Below are 23,526 nucleotides of genomic sequence, written 5' to 3' on the forward strand. Positions count from 1 at the left end.
GGAGCCTGGGAGCAGCATCAACAACCCAAATTAGTCTGTTACAGAGTCATCACAAGCATGCCTTGCTTTTAAACAAAAAAAAAAAAAATTTTTTTTTTGAAACGACAGAACAAAAACTAGTACTAATCACTTTTCTGACGATACACAATTACTCAAATTAACTAGTACTGAGAAGGGGAAAGGGACCATACATATTGGCCTCGTCTCACATGAGTGTATGTAGGTAGGCGCAAGAACAAATTTTAATCTTTAGTTTGATTTAACGTTCCTTTTAGTATGATGCTGACACCAGTTGTGCGGAAAGGGCTCTGGAGAGATGTTCATAGCAGCACACACCTGCGGCTCTTCTTCGGTTCTGGAGGCTCCAGGGCAGCCAATATTCCTTCGTCAAATACATTCTTTAGGCCTTTCTCTGTGAGTGCAGAACACTCCACATACTTGACCGCCTTCAGGTCACAGGCCAGCTTTTCAGCAGTCTCTGGAGTGATAGGCTTCTGTTTGTTCTTGGCAGGTTTCTCAATAGTAGAGGGGTCATCTCGGAGATCAATTTGGGTCCTAACAAGCAAGAAAGGAGTCTTTGGACAGTGGTGAGTTATCTCAGGCACCCACTTTTCCTTCACATTTTCAAATGAGGATGGAGAGAACACTGAAAAACAGACTCGAAATACATCTGTTTGTGGATAACTCAGCAGTTGTAATCTGTCATAATCCTCTTGCCCTGCAGTATCAGAAAGTCCAAGGGTATGTGGCTCTCCACCAATCATAACTGTGACTGCATAGTTGTCAAAAACAGTCGGTACATACTCAGATGGAAATTTGTTTGTTGTGTAGGATATCAGGAGACATGTTTTACCAATGGCACCATCGCCCACAACAATGCACTCAGTTGTCTGCATTGCTGAAACAGTTTTGTATCCACTGTAAATATTTCAAATTTGATGATGACCTCAGCTTCTCTGCCGGGGCGTTGACAGCACTCGGCATTTGGTATTGTCTCTATTTTTTACTTTAGGTGTTATAACAGATGTGTAGCAATATCTCTTTATGGTTTTAATTTGCCTTTCCTTGATGGCCAATGAGTTGAACATACTATTTTTGCTATCTGTCTGTTGGTTGTGTCCTTCTCTTTTCCTTCATCAGTCTGGCTATCAGTTTTTGCTTCATGTAGTTTGAAACTGTTTTTAGGAGTATAAACATTGAGGATTGTTATGTTTTCCTGATAAAATGACTTGCTCATCATTATATGACTGTCTTTATTCTTTGTTATACTCTGTTTTAAGAATCTACGTTGTCAGGGATCCCTGGGTGGCGCAGCGGTTTGGCGCCTGCCTTTGGCCCAGGGCGCGATCCTGGAGACCCGGGATTGAATCCCACATCGGGCTCCCGGTGCATGGAGCCCGCTCCTCCCTCTGCCTGTGTCTCTGCCCCTCTCTCTCTCTCTCTCTGTATGACTATCATAAATAAAATTAAAAAAAAAAAGAAGATACATAAAGTCCTTTTAAGAAAAAAAAAAAAAAAAGAATCTACGTTGTCTTTTAGTAAAGCTACTCCAGCTTTTTTTTTCATATATCTTTTTACATCTTTTTTATTTTTAGCCTACTTGTGTCTTCTTATTTATTTATTTGGATTTATTTATTTATTTGAGGGAGAGAGAGTGAGAGCAGGGAAATGAGCAGAGGGAGAGGGAGAGAGAATCCTCAAGCAGACTCCCTCCTGAGCATGGCGCTGGAATGCGGGGCTCTATCCCAGGACTCCTGAGATCAAGACATGAGCTGAAATCAAGGGTTGGACAATTAGCTGACACCCCTGTGTCTTCATATTTAAAGGTTTCTCATAAGTGACTTCTGGGTGGATCACACTTTTTTATCCAGTCTGATAATGTCTGTCTTTTAAATAGAGTCTATAGATCATATACAGACATACTTTGGAGATAGTGTGGGTTCAGTTCCAGACTACTACAATAAAGTGAATATTAAAATAAAGTGTGTCAAGTGAATGTTTTGGTTTCCTATCGTGTGTATAAAAGTTCTGTTAGGCTACATACAAAAATAAGTCTCAATAAATTTAAAAGACTGAAATCGTACAAAGTATATTCTCTGAACACAACAGAATAAAATTAGAATTCAATAACAGAAGGAAAGTGAAATACTAATATGGAAATTAAACAACAAACTCTTAAATAGATTCAAACAACTAATTTATGTTTATTGTAAACATCTACAGTAAAAAAAAAAAAAATTTCAAGTCAATAAGCTAACTTTACACCTTAAGGAACTAGAAAAAGATGACCAAACTAGTAAAAGAAAGGAAATAATAAAGACCAAAGTCCAGGAGGTAAATTACATGGAGAATAGAAAGACATTACAGAGAATTAATGAAACTGAAAGTTGGTACTTGAAAAGATAAAAGGACAAACTTTTAGCTAGACTTGTCAGGTGCCCCCAGTCTCTGCTTTTTAATTGAATTAGACTATTTATATTTAAAGTAACTACTTATAGGTTTTTGTTCCCCAGTTCCTCCATTACTACCTTCTTCTGTGTTTATTTTTTCTAGTGTACTGTTTTGATTCCCTCTCATTTCCTTTTCCTTATACTTTTAGAGAAAGATTCTGGGAAACCATGGTAAGGGAGAGCCAGCTGGTGGTTAGAGCAAGAATCATTTTAGCCAGCTGAGGTGGTGAATATCCCAAATAGAGAATGTCATAAACAGAGGCATAGGTACCTGGTGTTGGAGAACTGCAGTTTTGGAATTAAGTGTATCCCTGTTTCATATTGTCAAAGAACAAAAACTCAAATGAGTAAATTTGAAGAACGAATTGGCTTTATTTAGTGATTTATGAATTTGGCAACATCTCATCTAGCGAGTAGAGGGGAGCTCAAAGGGTCTGTACAAACGAAGATTTTTATAGGAAAGAGGGTGGGGCAGGAAAGTTATTAGTGAAAGAAAAGAAAGGATTGTTCCAGGCAAGGTCACTTTCCCTTAGAAGGGCAAGGCTCTTCCTTTGGGGATGGAGAGGGCCTATGTGACAGATTACCTCCCTGGAACTTACTAAAAAATTCCTGATGGACAGGTTAAGACCTTTATTTCTGTGGCAGGTTGAGACAGCAGTTAGGTTAGGTGTTAAAATCCTGGTTTAGTTACTTGCCTTGGCCCAAGTGATGCCATTTTGGGCCTGTGGCTTTCTCTTTCACAGTGTTTTTGCAGACTTATTCCTTTCAGTAGTACTGAGAATTAATAAGCATTTAATTAATTAATAAGCATTTGGCATACAGAAATTTTTCATAAAAATGAATGTCAGACTGAAGTAGGACATTGCTTTAATATTTCCCAAGACTGATCCTGAACCATTAACAATGATTTTTTTTTTAAAGAGTTTATTTATTTATTCATTAAAGACACACACAGAGAGAGGCAGAGACATAAGCAGAGGGAGAAGCAGGCTCCCTGCAAGGAGCCTGACGTGGGACTTGATCCCGGATTCTGGGATCATGCTCTGAGTTGAAGGCAGATGCTCAACCACTGAGCCACTCAGGCGCCCCATTAACAGTGATTTTTGTTACAGCATCCTAAATACCTCCTCCAAGTCTTCCAGGAATACCCAAGTTCAAGAAAAATATTAATTATAAAAAACAAGCATAGAGTTCCATTTCTTTTTCAAAATTCTATATATATATTTTTCATTTTATATGACTACATCTAAATTACCTGCTAATAGAATAAGTGGTCTTAAAGTCTTTTTTGAAATCCTAGAGCTCATTTTAGTTCTTAGGCACCTTTTGTAATTTATCAGCTAAATGTATTATCTCAAAGTGTGTTTCAGTTAGGCTTCTTTTGGCTCTAATAGAAGGCCCATTTCAAACAGTCTTAGACAATAAGAAGTTTTTTTGCCTTAATGTAACTGGAAGTCTTAGATGATAGTAGTCTTCAGAATTACTTGGTCAGTACATTACTGAAGACACCAAGAATTCAGATTCTTTGCATTGTTCCGTAATACTGGCTTTATGCCAAGGCAGGACGTTCTCTGTAGTTGTATGATGGTTTCCAGGAAGGAACCATATGTTCTACAAGGAAGAAGAGTCCTCTGGCTTCTGTAGAGGGCGCTTTTAGGCAACAAGCTTGAGCAATAGAAGCCTGAGGAAGGTAAAAGGGCCCGCAGTGACCACTAAGCTAAATGCAAGCAGGCATTGCCAACAGGCTCATTAAGTGCCCCACCTTGAAATAGCCATAGGCCCTAACTGACCAATTACAACGAGGCACAGTTCTTAAGATTACCAAAAAGGGGGAAATTCCATAAGTCCCTATACTCCCTAACTCTGCCCTATAACTGCAGCCTCACCATTGCCTTGGCACAGACAATCTCTCTGTTGCTGTCCTGCCCACTGCTCCCTTGCAGTGAATTCAGTAAACTTTCATTTGTTCTGCCTTGGGTGAATTCTTTCACCACTTGTGCTCCTGGCCTCCTCCCAATCAGAGTGCCCCACATTTGGTGCCCCCCCCCCCCATCCAATCAGGACACCCCAGAGCTTCCTCTGAACAGAAAGGACAGACTTAACCAGAACCTACCAGAAAACTTTTTTTTCATATCTCATTGGCATGATTCCTCCTCATTTCTGAATTTCTGGCTACAAGGATGGGGGTAAACCCACCTTGAGCTGAAGTCAGTTTTGCTAGTTGCTGCCAAAGAGTTGTGGAATGGATGGATATTGGAGCAAACAGTCATGGTGTCTGCTTTGGTTGTGTCTGAATGCTGTGAGGTTTCTTAATCCACACTTTTTCTGTTAGGCTTTTATAATGAGTCAAAATATGCTTAGTCATATTTTGATTTAATTGCCCGTGTTCAGAGCTTTCTATCCTCTAAAGCAGTACAGCAATTACTAAGCATTCCTTTCTTTAGAAAGAGAATGTTGAAATAGTGAAAGGATTGGAGATACTTGGCAAATTTGAATCTGTATCTCCTTGTAACCAATAATTTTTAACCTCTTTCACCTCCAGATAATTGACTTAGCTGCCATTTACATAGAAACTTTAGTGATTTGACTTGTATCTCCTTTCTCTCTTCAAAAATTGCCTGAAGCATTGTGATAAAGTAGAAAGTGAGTTGGGTTATGATTTGGGTTCTAATTAATTCTAGCTTCACTGCTTTTCAGTTAAGTGTGATCATGGACAAATCACTTCATCTCTCAGACCTTCAACTGTCTTCTTTGTAAGCTGAAATATCTTCTCACCAAGTTGTTCTTATGGGAGTCAAATAAAATGGTATGAAAAAAAAATGTGAGAAGTATAGACTAACACAATTTTAAATTGGCTTTTTACACTAATTAGAGAGTGGGCCTTTAAAGGGAGGGAACTTAGTAATGAAAGATTCTGGTCCTAAAAGATAAATAAATAATCTTAGATTCTGATTATTCAGGATCTATCAGAAAAAGATAAGGAGGGATCCCTGGGTGGCGCAGCGGTTTGGCGCCTGCCTTTGGCCCAGGGCGCGATCCTGGAGACCCAGGATCGAATCCCACATCGGGCTCCCGGTGCATGGAGCCTGCTTCTCCCTCTGCCTGTGTCTCTGCCTAAAAAGGTTTTTCTTAAACATTAATTCATTTTTTAACTGTTAAACCCACTTTGCTTTTCTCGTAAAAACACCATTTGGTCATGATGCATTTTACTTTTTTGTATTGTTGGGTTTGATTTACATAAATGTTAAGAATTTTTGTGTCTATATTCATGAGAGTTTTGTTCTACGGTTTTCTTAGAATGTCTGGTTTTGATATCAGGATAGCGCTGGCCTTGTAGAGAGTTCATTGAGAAGTATTCTTTCCTTCTGCTTCAATTTTCCGGATGTTTTTTAGATTTGGTGTTATTTCTTCCTTGTATTTTAGGTAGAATTCACCAGTGAAGCCAATTGGGCCTAAAGTTCTGTCTATGGAAAGATTTTAAACTATAATATCAATTTCTTTTTTCTTTTTAAAGATTTTATTTATTTATTGATGAGAGACAGAGAGAAAGAGGCAGAGACACAGGCAGAGGGAGAAGCAGGCTCCATGCAGGTAGCCCGATAGGGGACTCGATCCCGGGTCCCCAGGATGACTCCCCGGGCTGAAGGCAGCGCTAAACTGCTGAGCCATTGGGGCTGCCCCAATTTCAATTTCTGTAACTGATACAGGATTATTCTATTTATTTTCTTTTAAGTGAGCTTTGGTAAGTTTGTCTTTCAAGGAATTTATTTCATCTGAGTTGCTAAATTCATTGACATAAAATTGTTCATAACATTATTTTATTTTATTTTATTTATTTTATTTTATTTTATTTATTTATTTTATTTTATTTTATTTATTTTTAAGATTTTATTTATTTATTCATGAGAGACAGAGAGAGAGAGAGGTAGAGGCACAGGCAGAGGGAGAAGCAGGCTCCCTGCAGGGAGCCCGACGTGGGACTCGATCCCGGGTCTCCAGGATCACGCCCTAGGGCTGAAGGTGGCGCTAAACTGCTGAGCCACTCGGGCTGCCCTCCTTTATTCTTTTAATGTCTGTAATTTCTCTAATTTCTGATACTGGTGTTTTGCCTCTTTTCCTTTTTTGCCTCCTGATTAGTCTGGCTAGCGGTTTATCAGTTTTACTTATATCAAAGAACCAGTTTTTGGTTTCATGGACTTAAAAATTTCTTTTAAAACGGACTTTGGTTTTTAGAGCAGTTTTAGGTTCCCAGCAAAGTTGAGTAGAAAGTACAGATTTTTCTGTACTTATATAGCCCCTACTCCCACACATGCATAGCCTCCCACCACCAACACTCAATGAATCTACATTGACACATCATTATCACCCAAAGTCCATAGATTTATATTAGGATTCACTCCTGGTGTTATATGTTCTATGGGTTTGGATAAATGTTTAATGACATATATTCACAATTGCAGCATTATATAGAGTAGTTTGCCCTAAAAATTGTGTGCTCCACCTGTTCGTTTCTCCTTCTCCAACTTCTGGCATGGTTTTGCCTTTTCCAGAGTATCATATGGTATATAGCTTTTTCACATTGGTTTCCTTCACTTAGCAATATGCATTTAGGTTTCCTCCATGTCTTTTCATGGCTTGATAGCTCTTTTTAAAGCTATGCATAATATTCCATTGTATGGATGTTCCACAGTTTAACCATTCAGCTGCTGAAGGACATCTCCGTTGCTTTCAAGGTTTTTTGTGGTTGTTTTTGTTTTGTTTAAAGATTTTATTCACTTGTTACCCCCCAAAAAAGAAAGATTTTATTCACTTATTAGAGCGTGCATGAGCTAGGGATGGGGGGCAGAGGGAGAAGCAGATTTCCCACTGAGCAGGAAGCTCAATGCAGGGCTCCATCCCAGGACCCTGACATGACCTGAGCTGAAGGCAGATGCTTAACCAGCTGAGCCACCCAGTCATCTCTTGTTTTATTTTTTATTTTTTAAGTAGGCTCCATTACTACCCTGAGATGAAGACCTGAGCTGAAGTTAAGAGTTGGACACATAACTGACTGAGCCACCCAGGCACCCCTCAAGTTTTGACAGTTTTAAATAAGGCTTATATAAATATTCATGTCCAGGTTTTTGTGTAGATGTTTTCAACTTATTTGGATTGATACCAAGGAGTATGAATGCTGGATTGTATAAGAAAATGTTTCATTTTATAAGAAACTGCCAAACTGTCTTCCAAGATGTCTACCATTTTGGGTTTTACTCATCCCCAGAAAACTAGCTTTTGGTCTTACTGACTTTTTTCCCACTTGTTTCTGTTTTGTTGTCCTTATTCTCTCCCCCCTCCATCTTCTGCTTTTTATTTTTACAGAAAAGGAGAGAACATTTACTGCTTAGGTTTATTTTGCTTTTCTCTTTCTAATTTCTTAAGGTGGAAGCTTAGGTCATTGATTTCAGACCTACTTCCTTTTTTAAGATATAGAGTATTGTTTAGTTTCCAGGTGTTTGGGGATTTTAAAGATGTTCTGATTTTAATTTCTAATTTAATTGCATTGTGATAAAATTCTTAAACTTTATTGAGAATGGTTTTAAGGCTCAGAATGTAGTCTGTCTTGGGTAATGGTTCTGTATGTACTTGAAAAAAATGAATATTCTGCTGTTGGTGGAATGTTCTGTAAATCAGTTAGATCAAGTTGGTTGATAATATTGTTCAAGTCTGCTATATCCTTATTCATTTTCTGTATACTTGTTCTATCACATACTGAGATTATAGTGTTGAAGTCACTGACAGTAATTGTGGATTTGTCTATTCCTTACAATCCTGTCAGTTTTTGCTTTATGTATTTTGAAGCTGTTCAGTTTAGGATACTTACATCTTCATGATTAAATTGATTTATCAATATGAAATAACCCCCCCCCCCTTTTAAGATTTTATCTATTTGTTTGAGAGAACGAGATAATGAGAGCATGAGCAGGTAGGAGGGGCAGAGAGAGAAGCAGTCTCCCCACTGAGCAGGGAGCCTGATGCAGGGCTTGATCCCCTAACCCTGGGATCATGACCTGAGCTGAAGGCAGACGTTTAATGACTGAGCTACCCAGGCACCCCTGAAATGACCCTATTTATCTTTGGTGATAGTCTTATGTATTTTATCTGATATTAAGATAGCTACTCCAGCTCTTTTTTATTTTTTTTTCTTAAGATTTATTTATTCGTGAGAAACACACAGCGAGAGGCAGAGGCGTAGGCAGAGGGAAAAGCATGCTCCATGCAGGGAGCCTGATGTGGGACTCGATCCCAGGACCCCAGGACCACACCCTAAGCCAAAGGCAGACACTCAACCACTGAACCACCCAGGTGTGCTACTCCAGCTCTTTATTGATAAGTAGCCTGGTATATTTTTATAATCCTTTAATTTATTTTTGAAGATTTTATTTATTCATGAAAGACACAGAGAGAGAGAGGCAGCGACACAGGCAGAGGGAGAAGCAGGCTCCATGCAGGGAGCCCGACGTGGGACTTGATCCCTGGTCTCCAGGATCAGGCCCTGGGCTGAAAGCGGTGCTGAACCACTGAGCCACCCAGCTGCCCTATAATCCTTTAATTTTAACCTTTTTGTTTTTATATTTAAAGTAGGTTTCTTTTTAGATAGCATTATACAAATCTGGCAATCTCTTCCTTTCAGTCAGGGTGTTATATAATATGATTGCGCTTATGTCTGCCATCTTGCAATTTGTTTCCTGTGTGTCCCATCTCGTCTTTGCTTTTTTTTTACTCTTGCCTTCTTTTGAATTGAGTACATTTTATTATTCCATTTTATCTCCACTGTTGCCTTAGAACTGTGTAATTTTTTCTTTTTTTTCTTTTTCAGTGGTTGACACGGTTATAATAACCACCTTTAACTTATCACAGTCTTCCTACAAATACTAATCTATCACTTCATGTATAGTATGTGACTGTAAGCACAGTGTATTTTTCCCTTCTCCCATCACTTTTCCAAATGTCGTTATATATTTTACTCCTATCTATGTATTTTACAAACCCCAGAATAGGTTATTATTTTAAAATGAGAAAGAAAATCTATTTTATATTTAGTCACATATTTACTCATTTTAGTGCTCTTTCTTCCTTTGTTTAGATTTATGTTTTTCTTTATTATCATTTTGCTTCCACAGAAATTCTTTCTCAGCATTTTTTTTTATTGTGCAGGGCTGCTGGTGACAAATACTCCCTGCTTTTATTTGTCTAAAAAAGTATTTTATCAACATTTCAGGAAGATTTTTTTCCGGTACTGAATTTTTTTTTTTTAATTTTTATTTATTCATGAGAGACACAGGGAGAGAGAGGGGCAGAGACACAAGCAGAGGGAAAAGCAGGCTCCATGAAGGGAGCCCGACGTGGGACTCCATCCCGGGTCTCCAGGATCACGCCTTGGGCTGAAGGCAGCACTAAACTGCTGAGCTACCCAGGCTGCCCCTGGTACTGAATTTTAGTGTGTTAAGAGTTTCCAGGACGGTCTTCAGGTTTGGTGGCTCACTAGGAGAACTCTCAGGTCTGAGCATATGGTTATACTCATGATTTATTATAGTGAAAGGATGCAAAGCCAAATTAGCAAAGGGAAAAGGTGCATGAGTAAAGTCTGGAGAAAACAAAGCATGAGCTTCCAAGGGTATCTCCCAGTGGAGTCACACAGGACATGTTTAATTCTCTCAACAATGAATCATGACAGCACATGAAAAATGTTGTCTAACAGGGTATCCCATTAGAGACTCAGTGTCCAGAGCTTTTATTAAGAGTTGGTCACATAAGCATCCTCTGCCAGCATGCACCAAGTACCAGACTCCCAGAAGGAAAGCAGGTGTTTAGCATAAGTCATACTGTTTGTACAGATAATGTAGGCACAGTAAACCACCTGTATTAGGAAATGTTTTCTAAGGATAGCAGTCTTCAGCTTGCTATGTTAATTCTCTTCTGCATACTACATCACTTTATTTTTACCTTTTTGCACTTTAAAAATTTTATTTTGTTGTCTTCTGCCTTGCATACCTCTGAGGAGAAATTTGTGGTGATTTCTTTGTTCTACTGTATGTAATGTACATTTTTCCTACAGATGCTTTTAAGAATTTTTGTCATTGTTTTCAGTAATTGGTTTATGGTGTGCTTTATGTGTATGGGTGAGTGTGTGTTTGTGTTTATCCTCTGTGGGATTCCTTGGACTTCTTGGAACTGTGAATCTGAGGCATTCAATAAATTGAAAATTTTTTCAGCCATTTTTTTTTTCCAACATTGCTCCATCTCTTTTGTTTTCATGCTTCAGTTAAACATATGTTGTTAGACTGCTCATACTGCCCCACAGTTGGAAGGCAACGTCTTTGTTTCCCCCTCCTCTCCTTTTTTAAATAGTTCTATTCTTTGGTCTCCAGGTTTACTTTTGCAGTGGCTAATCTACTGTAAATCTCTTTGAACAATATTTTAATTTCAGATATATTTTTCATCTCTAGAAGTCCCATTTGATCCATTTTTATAGGTTTCCTTGTCTCATTATATTCAGATATTATGTTGTTGAGCAAATATATTTATTATAGTTGTTCTAACATCTTCATTTCCTGATTCAATCATCTCTTTCATTTCTGGTTCTGTTAATATTGACTATGGTTTTCTAGTTCATGGGTCACATTTTATTACTTATTCTAAGCCTAATTGTTATGCTGTATCTTATAATAATTTTTGATTATTGTATGGTTATTGTATGCTCATCATTGTTTTATGTTGTTTGCTGGATTTTGTTGTATTACATTAAAGAATGTCAAAATTGTTGTTGTAAACTGCTGAGTTACTTCAGGTAAGTTTGGTCCTTTCATGGCTTATTTTGAAGCAGTTTCAGGGCATACCCAGAATTGCCTTTACTGGAGGACTAATTTAACCTCCCTTCTAAGGCATGGTTCTGCTGGGGTCACTGTTGGCTTCTGCGTTCAGCAAGATCTCTCCACTTTGAATGGGGGAATTTAAACAATTCTTGGCTCTTGGTGAGCTCTGACAATTTTTTATCTAACAGCTTCCTGGTAATATTCTTTCCTTAGGGGTTGATTTGATTTTGCCTGGCCTCTTGGGGTTTCACTTTTTACATGTACAAATTGTATTCAGCCAAATATCAGTAGGACCCCCATGAATTTTTTTTGGACCTCTTTCTTTGTGTAGATCTTCTCCTCTCAGCTAGTCTCTTTCCCACCCCTCACAATTCTAGCCACCTTGGCTTTTCTAAACTTTGATCTGTGTCTTTTTAACTCAGCAATAGTGCTGGATTCTTTTGGGGTTATCCTTCTCTGTACCATTGCCTGGAAATTACCTCCAGGCAGAAAGCTAGAGGTTTTGTAATTTATTCCCTTTTTAGAACAGTACTCTGGGATCACAGTCTTGTGTCACCTTTGTTCAGTGTTTGAAAACAGTTGTTTCCTATATTATGTCTAGTTTCTAGTTGTTTAGGCAGAAGAATAATTCCAGACTTTCTTTTCCCTTCATGTTCAGAGTGGAAATCTCTCTATAAACACTAAACTTTTCCATTTACACTATAAACTTTTCCTTTTTTTTTAAAGATTTATTTTTATTTATTTATGATAGAGAGAGAGAGAGAGAGAGAGAGGCAGAGACACAGGCAGAGGGAGAAGCAGGCTCCATGCCAGGAGCCTGACGCAAGACTCGATCCCGGGACTCCAGGATCGCGCCTTGGGCCAAAGGCAGGCGTGAAACTGCTGAGCCACCCAGGGATCCCCCTTCCTTCTTTTTTCTTTAAAGGCAGCTTCATTTCAGAATATGTGCAAAATATCAGGTTTCTCCTTTTCTTATTATATTCAGAAAATAGTCATGATGAATGTGATCAGGATTTCAAATTTTATATTCTTTTTAGGTACTTCTTATAGCCACACTATCTTCCACTATTGATGACTTGAACATATATATATATATATATATATATATATATATATATATATGTATTGCAGTGGATGAATATATATTTATTGATGAACATATATATCTCCTATATTTCTCTCATAGTAGATCAGAGCTCTGAATTGGTGAGGCAGTGGGGCACTGATGATACAAAATATAAGGAAGCACTCACTTTCAGGTGCCAATCCTGCTTATAAAGTCAGAGTCTCCTTAAATATTGTGCCCTAGATATCTTGCTATCTTGCTTGTCTTACTCTGTTTCAGGCTTTGCAGGGAATATTCCAGACAAAGATCAGTTTCATTACTTAGGGCATTGGTCCCAAACTACTGTTAACTGCATCACATATTTACTTTAGAGTAGTTTCAAATCTTTTTTTTTTTTTTTTACCTTCATATTAAATTATTTTAACTTCTGTCCAACCGTTTACTTTCTTGAAGGAACTGGAAATAACATGTCAGTCCCTAGATACTGGCTGAAAAATGGAAGAAAGAAAAAGAGTATCTGTGGTAGCAAATACTGTTTCACATAATCAAACCATGTGTAGTGAAGTATTACCTGTTTTTTTTAGGTCAGTGTTTCCTGGCCCTAAAAATGGATGGCTCTCCCTACGTAGGCCAGGTTCTGTTAATTTCCTGTGTGCTATTGCCCACTGGGCTGGTAGCCATATTTACAGAGTCCAAAGTAAGCCTGACGTGGCTTCAGAAATGAATCTAGATTTCTACCAGGAGAACTTTTAATATGGGTCAGAGACACACAATTAGGTTTTGATGATGGGAAGAACGAAGCATTTAATCTCACATGGAATGTACTTTTTGAGTTAATTCTTGACCCACTTTTGGATTGCTTTTAGGATGCAGATGGAATGATAAAGGAATCCCTCTCTCTCCTCATCTTAGAATATTAGAGGAGACCTGGAGGAAGTCCAGATGAAATGAGTCATGGAGCCATTTGTTGATCTAAACCTGAGTTAATCCTTAGGGGAGAAGGGCAAAAAGAATTCATTCTTGTTATTTTCATTCCAGATGTCCAGGGTTATTCAGAGAGGGACCTAGTATGAGTTCTAGCAATACTAAGTGATTTTTACTTGGAATAGCCTCTGTTAAATATCTTCTTCTGGCTGCAGTGGTATTAAGTACCTCTTTGATAGTTGAACAGTTCTAAAACATTGATTTTGTGGGCAGAGAATAACCATTAATCTCATGTTACTACTGCTTTGGATACTGAGTTTTCTTTAATTATATTGACTTCTTGGGCTTTTTCTCCTTTTTTTCTGTGAGAATGTTAGCACATTTGTACCATCTGCAAAGTGTTTTATAATAGGTTGGAATGTGAAAATATCCAATCCTGAAAGAAGATGCTTTTAGAGTCAAGTTTTGTAGATTTAGGCAGTGATACCTTTCTTTAATCACTGGGTGAAGTAATATGTTGTGATAGAAAACAGTAGACTTGGACGTGAAAGAACTTGGTTACAGTCCAGGTTGAACCACTTATGTAGCTGTGTGCCTCTGAGCCAGTCAGTTAATCTCTTTAAGACTCAATTTTTTCCATCTGTAAAGTGTGTGTAAGTAAGTGTATGGGAGGTGGGGGAGGGTGTGATAATATCTGTCTGCTTATTGTGCAGATCAGTATGAAGATCATCATAAAGACGTGAAAGCATTTTGGAAAATGTGTAAAACATTATACAAATACAAATAGAAAAATATAGTTATAAAATTATTTTATCTCAGCTCAGTTAAGTCTTGTGCTTTGAGAATCTGTTAGTTTCATCTAAGTAGTTCTTTTATCACTGATAGTTTAGAAAAAGGGAAATGTAGGTTGGAGTATAGATGGAAAATATGTGATGTTGTATTAGGCAAAGTTTATAAATTATCTATGAAAAAAATTATAAAATCTTAAGAGTAGTTTTTTTTTTTTGTACCGGTAAAATTTGATTGAAAGTTTTACTTAACCTCTTCTCTACTCCTAGACTTTGCAGATTCTTAACAATTATATTCTATGAAATATTGTGTGTGGATTTTCCACTTTGGATTATCTATTGAAAAATTTTTTTTAAAGATTTACTTTATTTGAGAGCAAGAGAGAGCACAAATGGGGGGAGACATGGAGGGAGAGGGAGAAGCGGACTCTCTGCTGAGTGAGAAGCCTGTTGTGGAGCTCATTCCAGGATCATAATCTGAGCCGAAGACAGATCTTAACGGACTGAGCCACCAGACACCCTTATGGAAAATTATTTTTTAAAATCAACCTGAGGGGCACCTGGGTATTGCTTTCAGATGAGTGTCTGACTCTTGCTTTTGGCTCAGGTCATAATCTCAGGGTCATTAGATCAAGCCCTGACTCAGGTTCTGTGGTTGGTACAGTTTGCTTGAGATTTCTCTCCCTTTGCCCCTCCCTCCCTCCTCTCCCCCCCCTCAAATAAATCAATAAATCTTAAAAAAAAATCAATCTCGGTTCTCCTTGTTGTTTAAGATGGTTCTGCACTCCTCTTCCCCACATAATTAGTATGCATCCAAGGGAATGCAAACGAATGTGAGGCCAGTATGAATATAATTAGGGAGCTAAATCTGCCAGAACTTAAATCACAGTGATTGAAATATGGATGTAATATTTTGGTACCTTTGAAATTATTCAGATTATTCCTCTTTATTAGAATGGATCAGTGAGAGAATTCTCCTTGGTTGCTTCAGTCATTCATTGAACCAAAAATATTAATACAGTGCCTGCTATTGTCAGGCATTATTCTACAGTAATGTACAACAATAAACAAAATAGACAAATATTCCTGTACCTGTGGAGCTTACATTTTAGTGAAGGGAGACAGAAAATAGCAGATGAAACACATAGTATGCAGAGAGCAATAGGTACTGTAGAGAAAAATAAGGGATGGAAAGGGGATGGCGAATGTTCAGAGGCATGAGGATTGGATTGAGGGCGGGCCAGAGAAAGAAGGCAATAAATGAGCAAAGACATAAAGAAGTAGTCTACACAAACAGCTATTTCAGGGAAGAGGATTCCTGTTCTAAGGTAAAAGCAAGTTCAGTGGCCCTAAGGAAAGTGTATGCCTTGTGTGTTTGAGGAATAAGGAGGAGTTTGGCTAATTTATGCTATAGTGGCTAACAGAACTCAAACACCTAGCTACAGATTACTGGTTTATTATAAAAGGATATAACTCAGGAACAGCCAGATGGAAGGAGATGCATAGGGCAGGGTATGAAGAAAAGGTGCAGAGCTTCTGTGCCCTCGAGGAACACACCACTTGTTGATGTGTCTGTTTGTTCACCAACCTGGAAGCTCTCCTAAACCCCTCCTATTGTATGTTTTATGGAGGTTTCGTTACATAGGCATGATTGATTAAATCATTAAGCCGTTGGTGATTGATTCAACCTCCACCCACTTGCCTCTTCCTTTTCCAGAGGTCAGATGGGTGGGACTGAAATATCCAACCCACCAATTACATGGTTAGTCCTCCTGGCAATCAGCTCCCTTCCTTGGTACTTTCTAAAAGTCACCTCAGTAACATAACAAAAGACACTTTTATTCTTATCTTGTAGGAAATTCCAAAATTCCGAGAGTTTTAGGAGCTTTGTGCCAGAAACAGGGAAGATCAAATATGTATATATATATATTTTTTTAATTTAAATTCAATTTGCCAACATATATAGTATAACACTATACTATATATAGTGTAACACACTATGCTATACTATATACAAGATGAGATACATCTCATCATGTGCCCTCCTTAATGCCTGTTATATTTCGTATTATAAATTACAGTATCACATAAGAGAGAAGAGGTCCAAGGACTGAAGTCTACAACATTCTATATTTAGAGGGAAGAGAAAAGAGGAACCAGCAGAGGAGAACAAGAAAGACGAAAACCAGGAGAGTGGAGTGTTCTGGGAGCAATGTATTTTAGTGGAGGAGTTACTGTTTGTATCATCTGTTGGTCATAGGTAAAGTAAGAGGAAGACTGAGAATTGATCATTGTAGTTAGCAATATGGAAGCCATTGTTGACTTTATTAAGGGCAAGTTTGACAAATAGGTAGAGAATAAAGCCTGGTTGACAGGGATTCAAGAGGAGATGAGATGGTGAGTATTGACAACACTTTTTAGTTTTGTTATAAAGGGGAGGAATCCCTGGATGGCTCAGTGGTTTAGCGCCTGCCTTTGGCCCGGAGCGTGGTCCTGGATTCCCCGGATTGAGTCCCACGTCAGGCTTCCTGCATGGAGCCTGCTTCTCCCTCTGCCTGTGTCTCTGCCTCTCTCTCTCTCTCTCTCTCTGTGTCTCTCATAAATAATAAATAAAATCTTTAAAAAAATTTGTTATAAAGGGGGAGCTATGCACATATGGCATGTAGAGTTAAGGGAGAGGGATTTATTTATTTTTTTAAGATTTTATTATTCATGAGAGACGGAGAGAGAGAGAGACATAGGCAGAGGGCGAAGCAGGCTCCATGCAGGGAGCACAATGTGGGAGTCGATCCCCGGCCTCAGGGATCATGCCCTAAGCCAAAGGCAGATGCTCAACCACTGAGCCACCCAGGCATCCCCTACTTTTTTAAAAGATTGATTGATTGATTGATTGATTGATTGATTTGACAGAGCACAAGCAGGGGGAGGGCAGAAGTAGGCTTCCTGCTGAGCAGGGAGCCCGACTCAGGCCTTGATCCCAGGACCCCAGAATCATGACCCGAGCTGAAGCAGACTTTTAACTGACTGAACCACCCAAGTGCCCCGAGGAAGTTTTGTTTTTAAATATAAAGTAGGAATGATCCAGTAGAGAGGGAAGATTTGACAATGCAGTAGAGAGAAGAGGTCATTGCTGGAGCATTTTCCTTGCATAGATGGAAGGGAATTGGGATCTAGTATACAGGTAGAAAGATTGGCCCTGGCCAAGTCCTGTCTTGGAGCATGGACCATTTATTCATAATTAGTGATATTATTCCATAATTAAATGATATTCTGTAATCTAGTGGAGGTTGAGAGTTTACTAATATAACTAAAATTACTACATACAATACTAGAGAGCTCTTTGACTCTTATGCTACCTATAAATACTTGCACATTTTTGGAGGATTAATAATCATCTCTTCCGTCTATGTTCCAGACTTATCAGATTACCTGTAGTTTTCCAAACTGACCATTATATTTCATGTTTATAACTTACATTCCTCCCTTTCAAAGAACTTCATTATCTGTACTATTCCAAAAACAAACCCTTTTTATGTCACTGCCATACGTTGCATATATGTACTTCTGTCACTTTATTACATTTATTTACATGTCTCTCACCCATTACTAGGTTGTTGATACCTTGATCCTACTCACTACTCCGCTCTTGGTTCCTACCGAATAAATTGCCTTAAAACTTAGCAGCCCAACACCAGATTATTTCACTATGGATAGGAATATAGGAATGTCTCTGGTGGGTCTTGTAAAAGGCTATAATCAATGTGTTGTTGACTCATCTGAAAGTTTACTATGGAAGGATCTACTTCCTAGCTTACTGATATGGTTGTTGGCAGGCTTCGTTTCCTCCTCGGGCTGTTGGTCAGAGGCCTCCCTTGGTCCCTTGCCAAATGGGTCTTTCTTTTTTAAAATTTTTAAAAAAATTTTATTTATTCATGAGAGACACAGAAAGAGAGGCAGAGACACAGACAGAGGGAGGAGAAGCAGGCTTCATGCAAGGAGCCCGATGCGGGACTCGATCCCGGATTCCCGGGATCATGCCCTGAGTCAAAGGCAGACGCTCAACCACTGAGCCACCCAGGTGTCCTACAAGTGGACCTTTCCATAGAATATCTCCCTCAGAACAAGTAATCAAGAGGGCAAGAAAGAGTGCCAGAAGCAGAGAATGCTAGCAAGAAGGACATCATACTCTTTTTAATCTAATCACAGAACTGACATCCCATCAGTTTTGCCATATTCTTTTCTCTTTCTCTTTCTCCCTTTCTTTCTTTCTTTCTTTCTTTCTTTCTTTCTTTCTTTCTTTCTTTCTTTCTTTCTTTCTTTCTTTCTTTCTTTCTTTCTTTCTTTCTTCTTTCTTTCTCTTTCTTTCTTTTCTTTCTTTTCTTTCTTTTCTTTCTTTCTTTTGCCATATTCTTTAGGAAGGAAGTCACTAGGCTCAGCCCGCACTCGGGAACAGGGAATTACACAAGCATGTGAGTACCATGAATGCTGGGATCATGAAAGATCCATTTTAGAAGTCTTGTCACCCAGTCCCTAAACCCAGGTATTACGAAATGCTTAACGCATTGAATGGATTAGCCTTTTTCACAGGCACTCAAATCACTGTTGCATACATTTATGTGACGGCTGGCAAGGGTAAGGACTCAGCTTGACACTGTCAAACAACTCCTACTCAGGGGTTCTCCCAACCCCTGTTATCCCATGTCCTTAATGCTTTGCTTTTATGAAATAACATTAGTGAAAAGTTAAAATCATTTTATATCTCTGTGACCTAAATAAAACGAAGAATGCTACTTAGGAAAATCAGGATACATGTAGTATGTAATTTAATGGGAATTCAAGAGATAGTTTAATAGCAGGCTTGTATTTTGAGATCATTCAAGGTTCCCAGTCATTCCCAGTCCATACTACTTTATGACCTGGATAGACATAATGATATATCAAAATGTGAGCAGTTGGAAGTATAGCTAAATTTGATCTCTACTATAAAATAATCTTTCTTTACAAAAATAAGCTCTTAATAGGCTGGAAAAAATATCAAGTCATGGATTTGGATTTTGGTTGTGGGTGGGGCATTTAAAATTGAGGCAGTTTAATCTTTAGAAGAGAACCAAGGAATGTCATCCTAAACTCGTAGCATGTTTGATAATAGCAATAATTTACCCAGCCTTGTCTTTTTACAGATGAGGAAATGGCTACCCAGTCAGTGATATATATAAACTTGCTGGTGGCAGGGCCAATGCGAGATCCCAGGCCTTTGATTCCATGAAGTGAATTGTACCCCACCACACTAATAATAATAAAGCATACCGGAACTACTTCAAGATGTCTGTCTCATCCCCAGATATTCTGAGTTTATTGGTATGGGGTGGAAGTTGAACATTGGGATTTTTAAAAGCTCCAAGTTTGGGTGCTCCATAAGGAATGAGTGTGCTTAAGGACTTGGAACCAGAATGAGATCAATAGTACAGACTTCCGTCCATTCTGATTCCTTAATCATGTATTTGGCTAGGTTTTGTCTGGGGAGTAAGAAAACCTTTACATTGAGAAATAGCCAGGAATTCTGCTGAACAAAGGCTCTCTTAATAAAGCTTTCCTTTCACTCACTAGCGTGTATTTTGTAAATGAGGTAACCTGCAACAGAATTCTTCTTAACCATAAAATAGAAGAACAGTTCTTTGACACTGATCAGGCAAGGAGAAAGTCTTCTGCCATCTGTGTTGTGGCATGCTCTGCTGTTGTTTTAACTAGATAAAATTCTAATTACTGTTAAACAGATTGTTTATGAAGTGGTTGTTTTTTTTTAATATTTTAGAGCAAGCATATAAATATAAAGAGGCAAAGAAATGGTTCCAGATTTAAAAACAAAAGGTTTTTCCTTTGAAAGTAAGTTAATCTGGATTTGACATACTGGGTTGTTTAATAACACATTTCTGTGTCTGTCCTTGGTACTGCATGTTGCATGGAATGTGAAATTTGCAGTTTTATTATAACCATTCTGTGAGAGCAGTCATGTATTCTTTGGTAGGAAACTGACTGAACATTGTAACTAGAAAATAGAATTTGTGGTTGGTAAACAAGACATTCTGTTTCAAGATATCCCTTCCTTTAAACAAGGTATTTCCTTCATAATGACAGGAACCAGCAGCATGAGTAGAAGAGTTAATAGGAGATTGTGATCAGATTGAAGCATTTAAGAATTTTATTTTATTTATTTATTTATTTTTTAAAATTTTTATTTATTTATGATAGTCACAGAGAGAGAGAGAGAGAGAGGCAGAGACACAGGCAGAGGGAGAAGCAGGCTCCATGTACCAGGAGCCCGACGTGGGATTCAATCCAGGGTCTCCCGGATTGCGCCCTGGGCCAAAGGCAGGCGCCAAACCGCTGCGCCACCCAGGGATCCCAGCATTTAAGAATTTTAAATCTTTTATTGACGTGGTGTCAAGGTGATGGCAAAAGGCTATATACATTCAGGTGGCTGGAGTGGAGGTTATGGGGGTGTACTTGTTTTCTATTGCTGCCGTAGAAAATCACTACAGACTTCTGGCTTAAACAACAGGAATCTAAAACCTTATATTCTATAGGTCAGTAGGACAACACAAGGCTCCAACAGGGCTAAAATCAAGATATCAGCAGGGTGGTGTTCCTTTCTGGAGGCTGTAGGGTAGGATTCTTTTCCTCGCTTGTAGGGCTCACATTCCAGTTGCCTTGCTGGCTGTCAGTTGAGGACCCTTCTCAGACCCTAAAGACCACCCTCATTCCTTGGCTCATGGCATTCTTTCCTCCATTTTAAAAACCAGCAACAAAAGTTCAAGGCCCTTTCATACTCACAGTGTTTCCTTGTTCCTCTTCTGTCTCATCTCTCTGATCTACCTTTTGTCTTCCTCTTCCACTTTATTATTTTTATTTTTTTAAAGATTTTATTTATTTATTCATGAGAGACACAGAGAGAGAAGCAGAGACACAGGCAGAGGGAGAAGCAGGCTCCGTGCAGGGAGCCCGACGCGGGACTTGATCCCAGGTCTCCAGGATCAGGCCCCGGGCTGAAGGCGGTGCTGAACTGCTGAGCCAACTGGGCTGCCCCAGCATCCTTAATCTTAATTATAACTGATAGTCTTCTTTTGCCATGTAAGGAAAGCTAGGCCAGGGGTAGGGAAGCTAGGAGCAAGAACATCTTTGGAGGGCTGTTCTGTCTGTCAAAAGGGTTGAGGAAACCAAATGTCAGTGTTGACATAGCTGTTAAAAGTCTTCATTTGTCTAACAAATAATTTTTGATTACTTACATTGTACCAGGCATTGCAATAGGCACTGGGGGTATTGTGATAAATAAGACACATTCCCTACCCTGCCTGTAAGTGTATTGCAACATACTTAGAAAATAAACAAAAACAGATACAGTAGTGCATTAGAGAAGATTCTTCTTGTATTTCTTATTTATGTTAAATTCTTTGAAAGCAGGTCCTAGTGTTCTTTGTTGTGGCCTTTTCCTCATCCCACCACTACAACAGTGTTTTACATCTTAGATGCTTAACAGATACTGTTCACAAAGGCTTACTTTGGTTTTCCTTTGCATTGACTTATCTCTCTTTTCTGATATTTTCTATTCTAAAAGCAGCAAGGAATTTTGAGTTCAATCCAGACTCATGACAATTTAAGATTTAATCAGATACCTGCTGAAGAATTTTTTAAAAGGCCTTAAGAATTATCATGTACTCTATCTTCCTTTTCTGAGTTAAAACTCCAGAGTGCTAAAGGCAGCTTTACAAATGCTGTTATCATATAAATTGGCACTTTTGCTTTTTTTCCCCCTGGGTTCGACAGCCAGAAAGTCCTTACCCAATTAAAAAAAAAATCAGCAGTTGCTTTAAGCCCTGTATTCATCAATAGATAGTGAAGAATTACCAACCCTGAAGCACATTAAAATAAACTTCTCAATAGGCTTTTCTCTGGCTGGGTAGCCTTTTAAAGTAATAGGGGGAAAAAATGAATGAATGAATAAAAATAAAATAATGAAATTCACTGTTGTTTACTGTGCCTGGAGTTGTCTTCAAACACAGCTCCCTGTTGTGCTCCCACTATGTACTGAGCCTTAGTCTCTTTTTGGTGAAAATCCATAGGATTCTTACCAATTGTTCAAAGACTTTTAAAAAGCAGTTCTTAATTTTTTCAGTGATGGTCAAGGTTATTCTGTGCTATGTAATGTCCCAGAGCAGCAATAAGGAACATCAGTAATGATGGATTGGAGTAAGCATGGGTATGTGAAATTTATAGATAATATACCAGCATTAATTTCAGATGGGATCAACACAACTTTTTATCAGAACAACTAGCAAGTGGTTAAATACATTTGTTACATGGGCTGGGATTCCAAGGTGTAAATGTCATATGGGGCCTTAGACACCTTAGTTTCAGTACATACAGAGCTCCAACCAAAATTCTTTCATGAGTCTTTGTCAATTTAACATTATTTATGGATGACATCTCATCCATCTGACTCTTCATGTCTCCAAACAAAGTAGCTTAAGTATATTAATGTAAAATTTCATTTCTGATAAAAGAAATTTTAGAACAATGGATGCAAAATTCATTTCATTTGCTTATGTCGAGATGGCTCTTATTAAGTTTGAGTGATATTAATGTAGGTCAAGGGAGGTGGTAGCTACTTTTGTAGAGGTAGTTTGTTTATTTTTTTAAGATTTTTTTTATTTATTCATGAGAGACACACAGAGAGAGGCAGAGACACAGACAGAGGGAGAAGCAGGCTCCATGCAGGGAGCCCCATGCGGGACTCGATCCTGGGTCTCCAGGATCATACCCCGGGCTGAAGGCGGCACTAAACCGCTGAGCCACCAGGGCTTCCCTATAGAGGTGGTTTAGTACACTGTAATCATGAAAGTGTTAACAGATAGTGTTGATTTCTGTGGGCTGCTTTTTTTTTTTTTTTTGATGCTTTAGTGTCTAGGAAAGTAGCATCCTGTTGGATTTCGTTCATATGCAAAAATTCTTACTAAATGGAAACTTTTGAAGAAGGCTGGAAGTATAACAATACAATAATGAAAATGACTGAGGTTCTTTTGATTTTTGTAAAAAGAGATGGAAAAAACCCTCTGTGGTGTTGGACATTAAAATGTAGGAGTGACTTAAATACATGCAATGCCACGGAGATGGAATTTACTGACTACGGAAAAAGCTTTTGACAGGTGCATTTGCATCTTTAGACGTCAGATTTGAATTACTAAAGCAGCCTTTGTTTAGTAAATTGAACATTTACTGAGAAGATTACATGGAGGAATAAGCATACTGATTTGCAGTAGGTGCTGTTTTGAGCTGTTTTCATGGATGTTAAAACTAAAGTGGCCTTAGTAAACTATTACTCTGGCACATACAAATGGCTTCAGTTTGAAAGGATATGGTTCCAGATGTAAGTCATATATTTTTCCAAA

General features: G+C 38.4%; 2 protein-coding genes across 4 annotated transcripts in view; one reads left to right on the forward strand and one right to left on the reverse strand.

Annotated features, from left to right (window-relative positions):
* GLCE (glucuronic acid epimerase) overlaps positions 1–23,526 on the forward strand; it is a 115,463-nt gene that overhangs the window by 17,370 nt on the left and 74,567 nt on the right. Inside the window, exon 2 of one of the 3 annotated variants that reach the window (XM_038580826.1) lies at positions 512–587. The exons of the other annotated variants lie outside the window; for them this stretch is intronic. The gene's annotated coding sequence lies outside the window, so the exon portion shown is untranslated. The remainder of the gene's footprint in view (positions 1–511; positions 588–23,526) is intronic. 3 annotated transcript variants of the gene reach the window in all.
* On the reverse strand, positions 272–1,110 carry LOC119866928 (cell division control protein 42 homolog). The gene has a single exon (XM_038580828.1). It carries the CDS (start codon positions 894–896, stop codon positions 321–323), a length of 576 nt encoding a protein of 191 aa, XP_038436756.1. The 5' UTR covers positions 897–1,110; the 3' UTR covers positions 272–320.

Source organism: Canis lupus, chromosome 30 (genome assembly GCF_011100685.1).
Source record: "Canis lupus familiaris isolate Mischka breed German Shepherd chromosome 30, alternate assembly UU_Cfam_GSD_1.0, whole genome shotgun sequence".
In the NCBI taxonomy this organism is placed as follows: domain Eukaryota; kingdom Metazoa; phylum Chordata; class Mammalia; order Carnivora; family Canidae; genus Canis; species Canis lupus.

Bases quoted from the DNA above. Each gene is read 5' to 3' on its own strand.
- LOC119866928 (XM_038580828.1), bottom strand. From the start codon at position 896: ATGCAGACAACTGAGTGCATTGTTGTGGGCGATGGTGCCATTGGTAAA.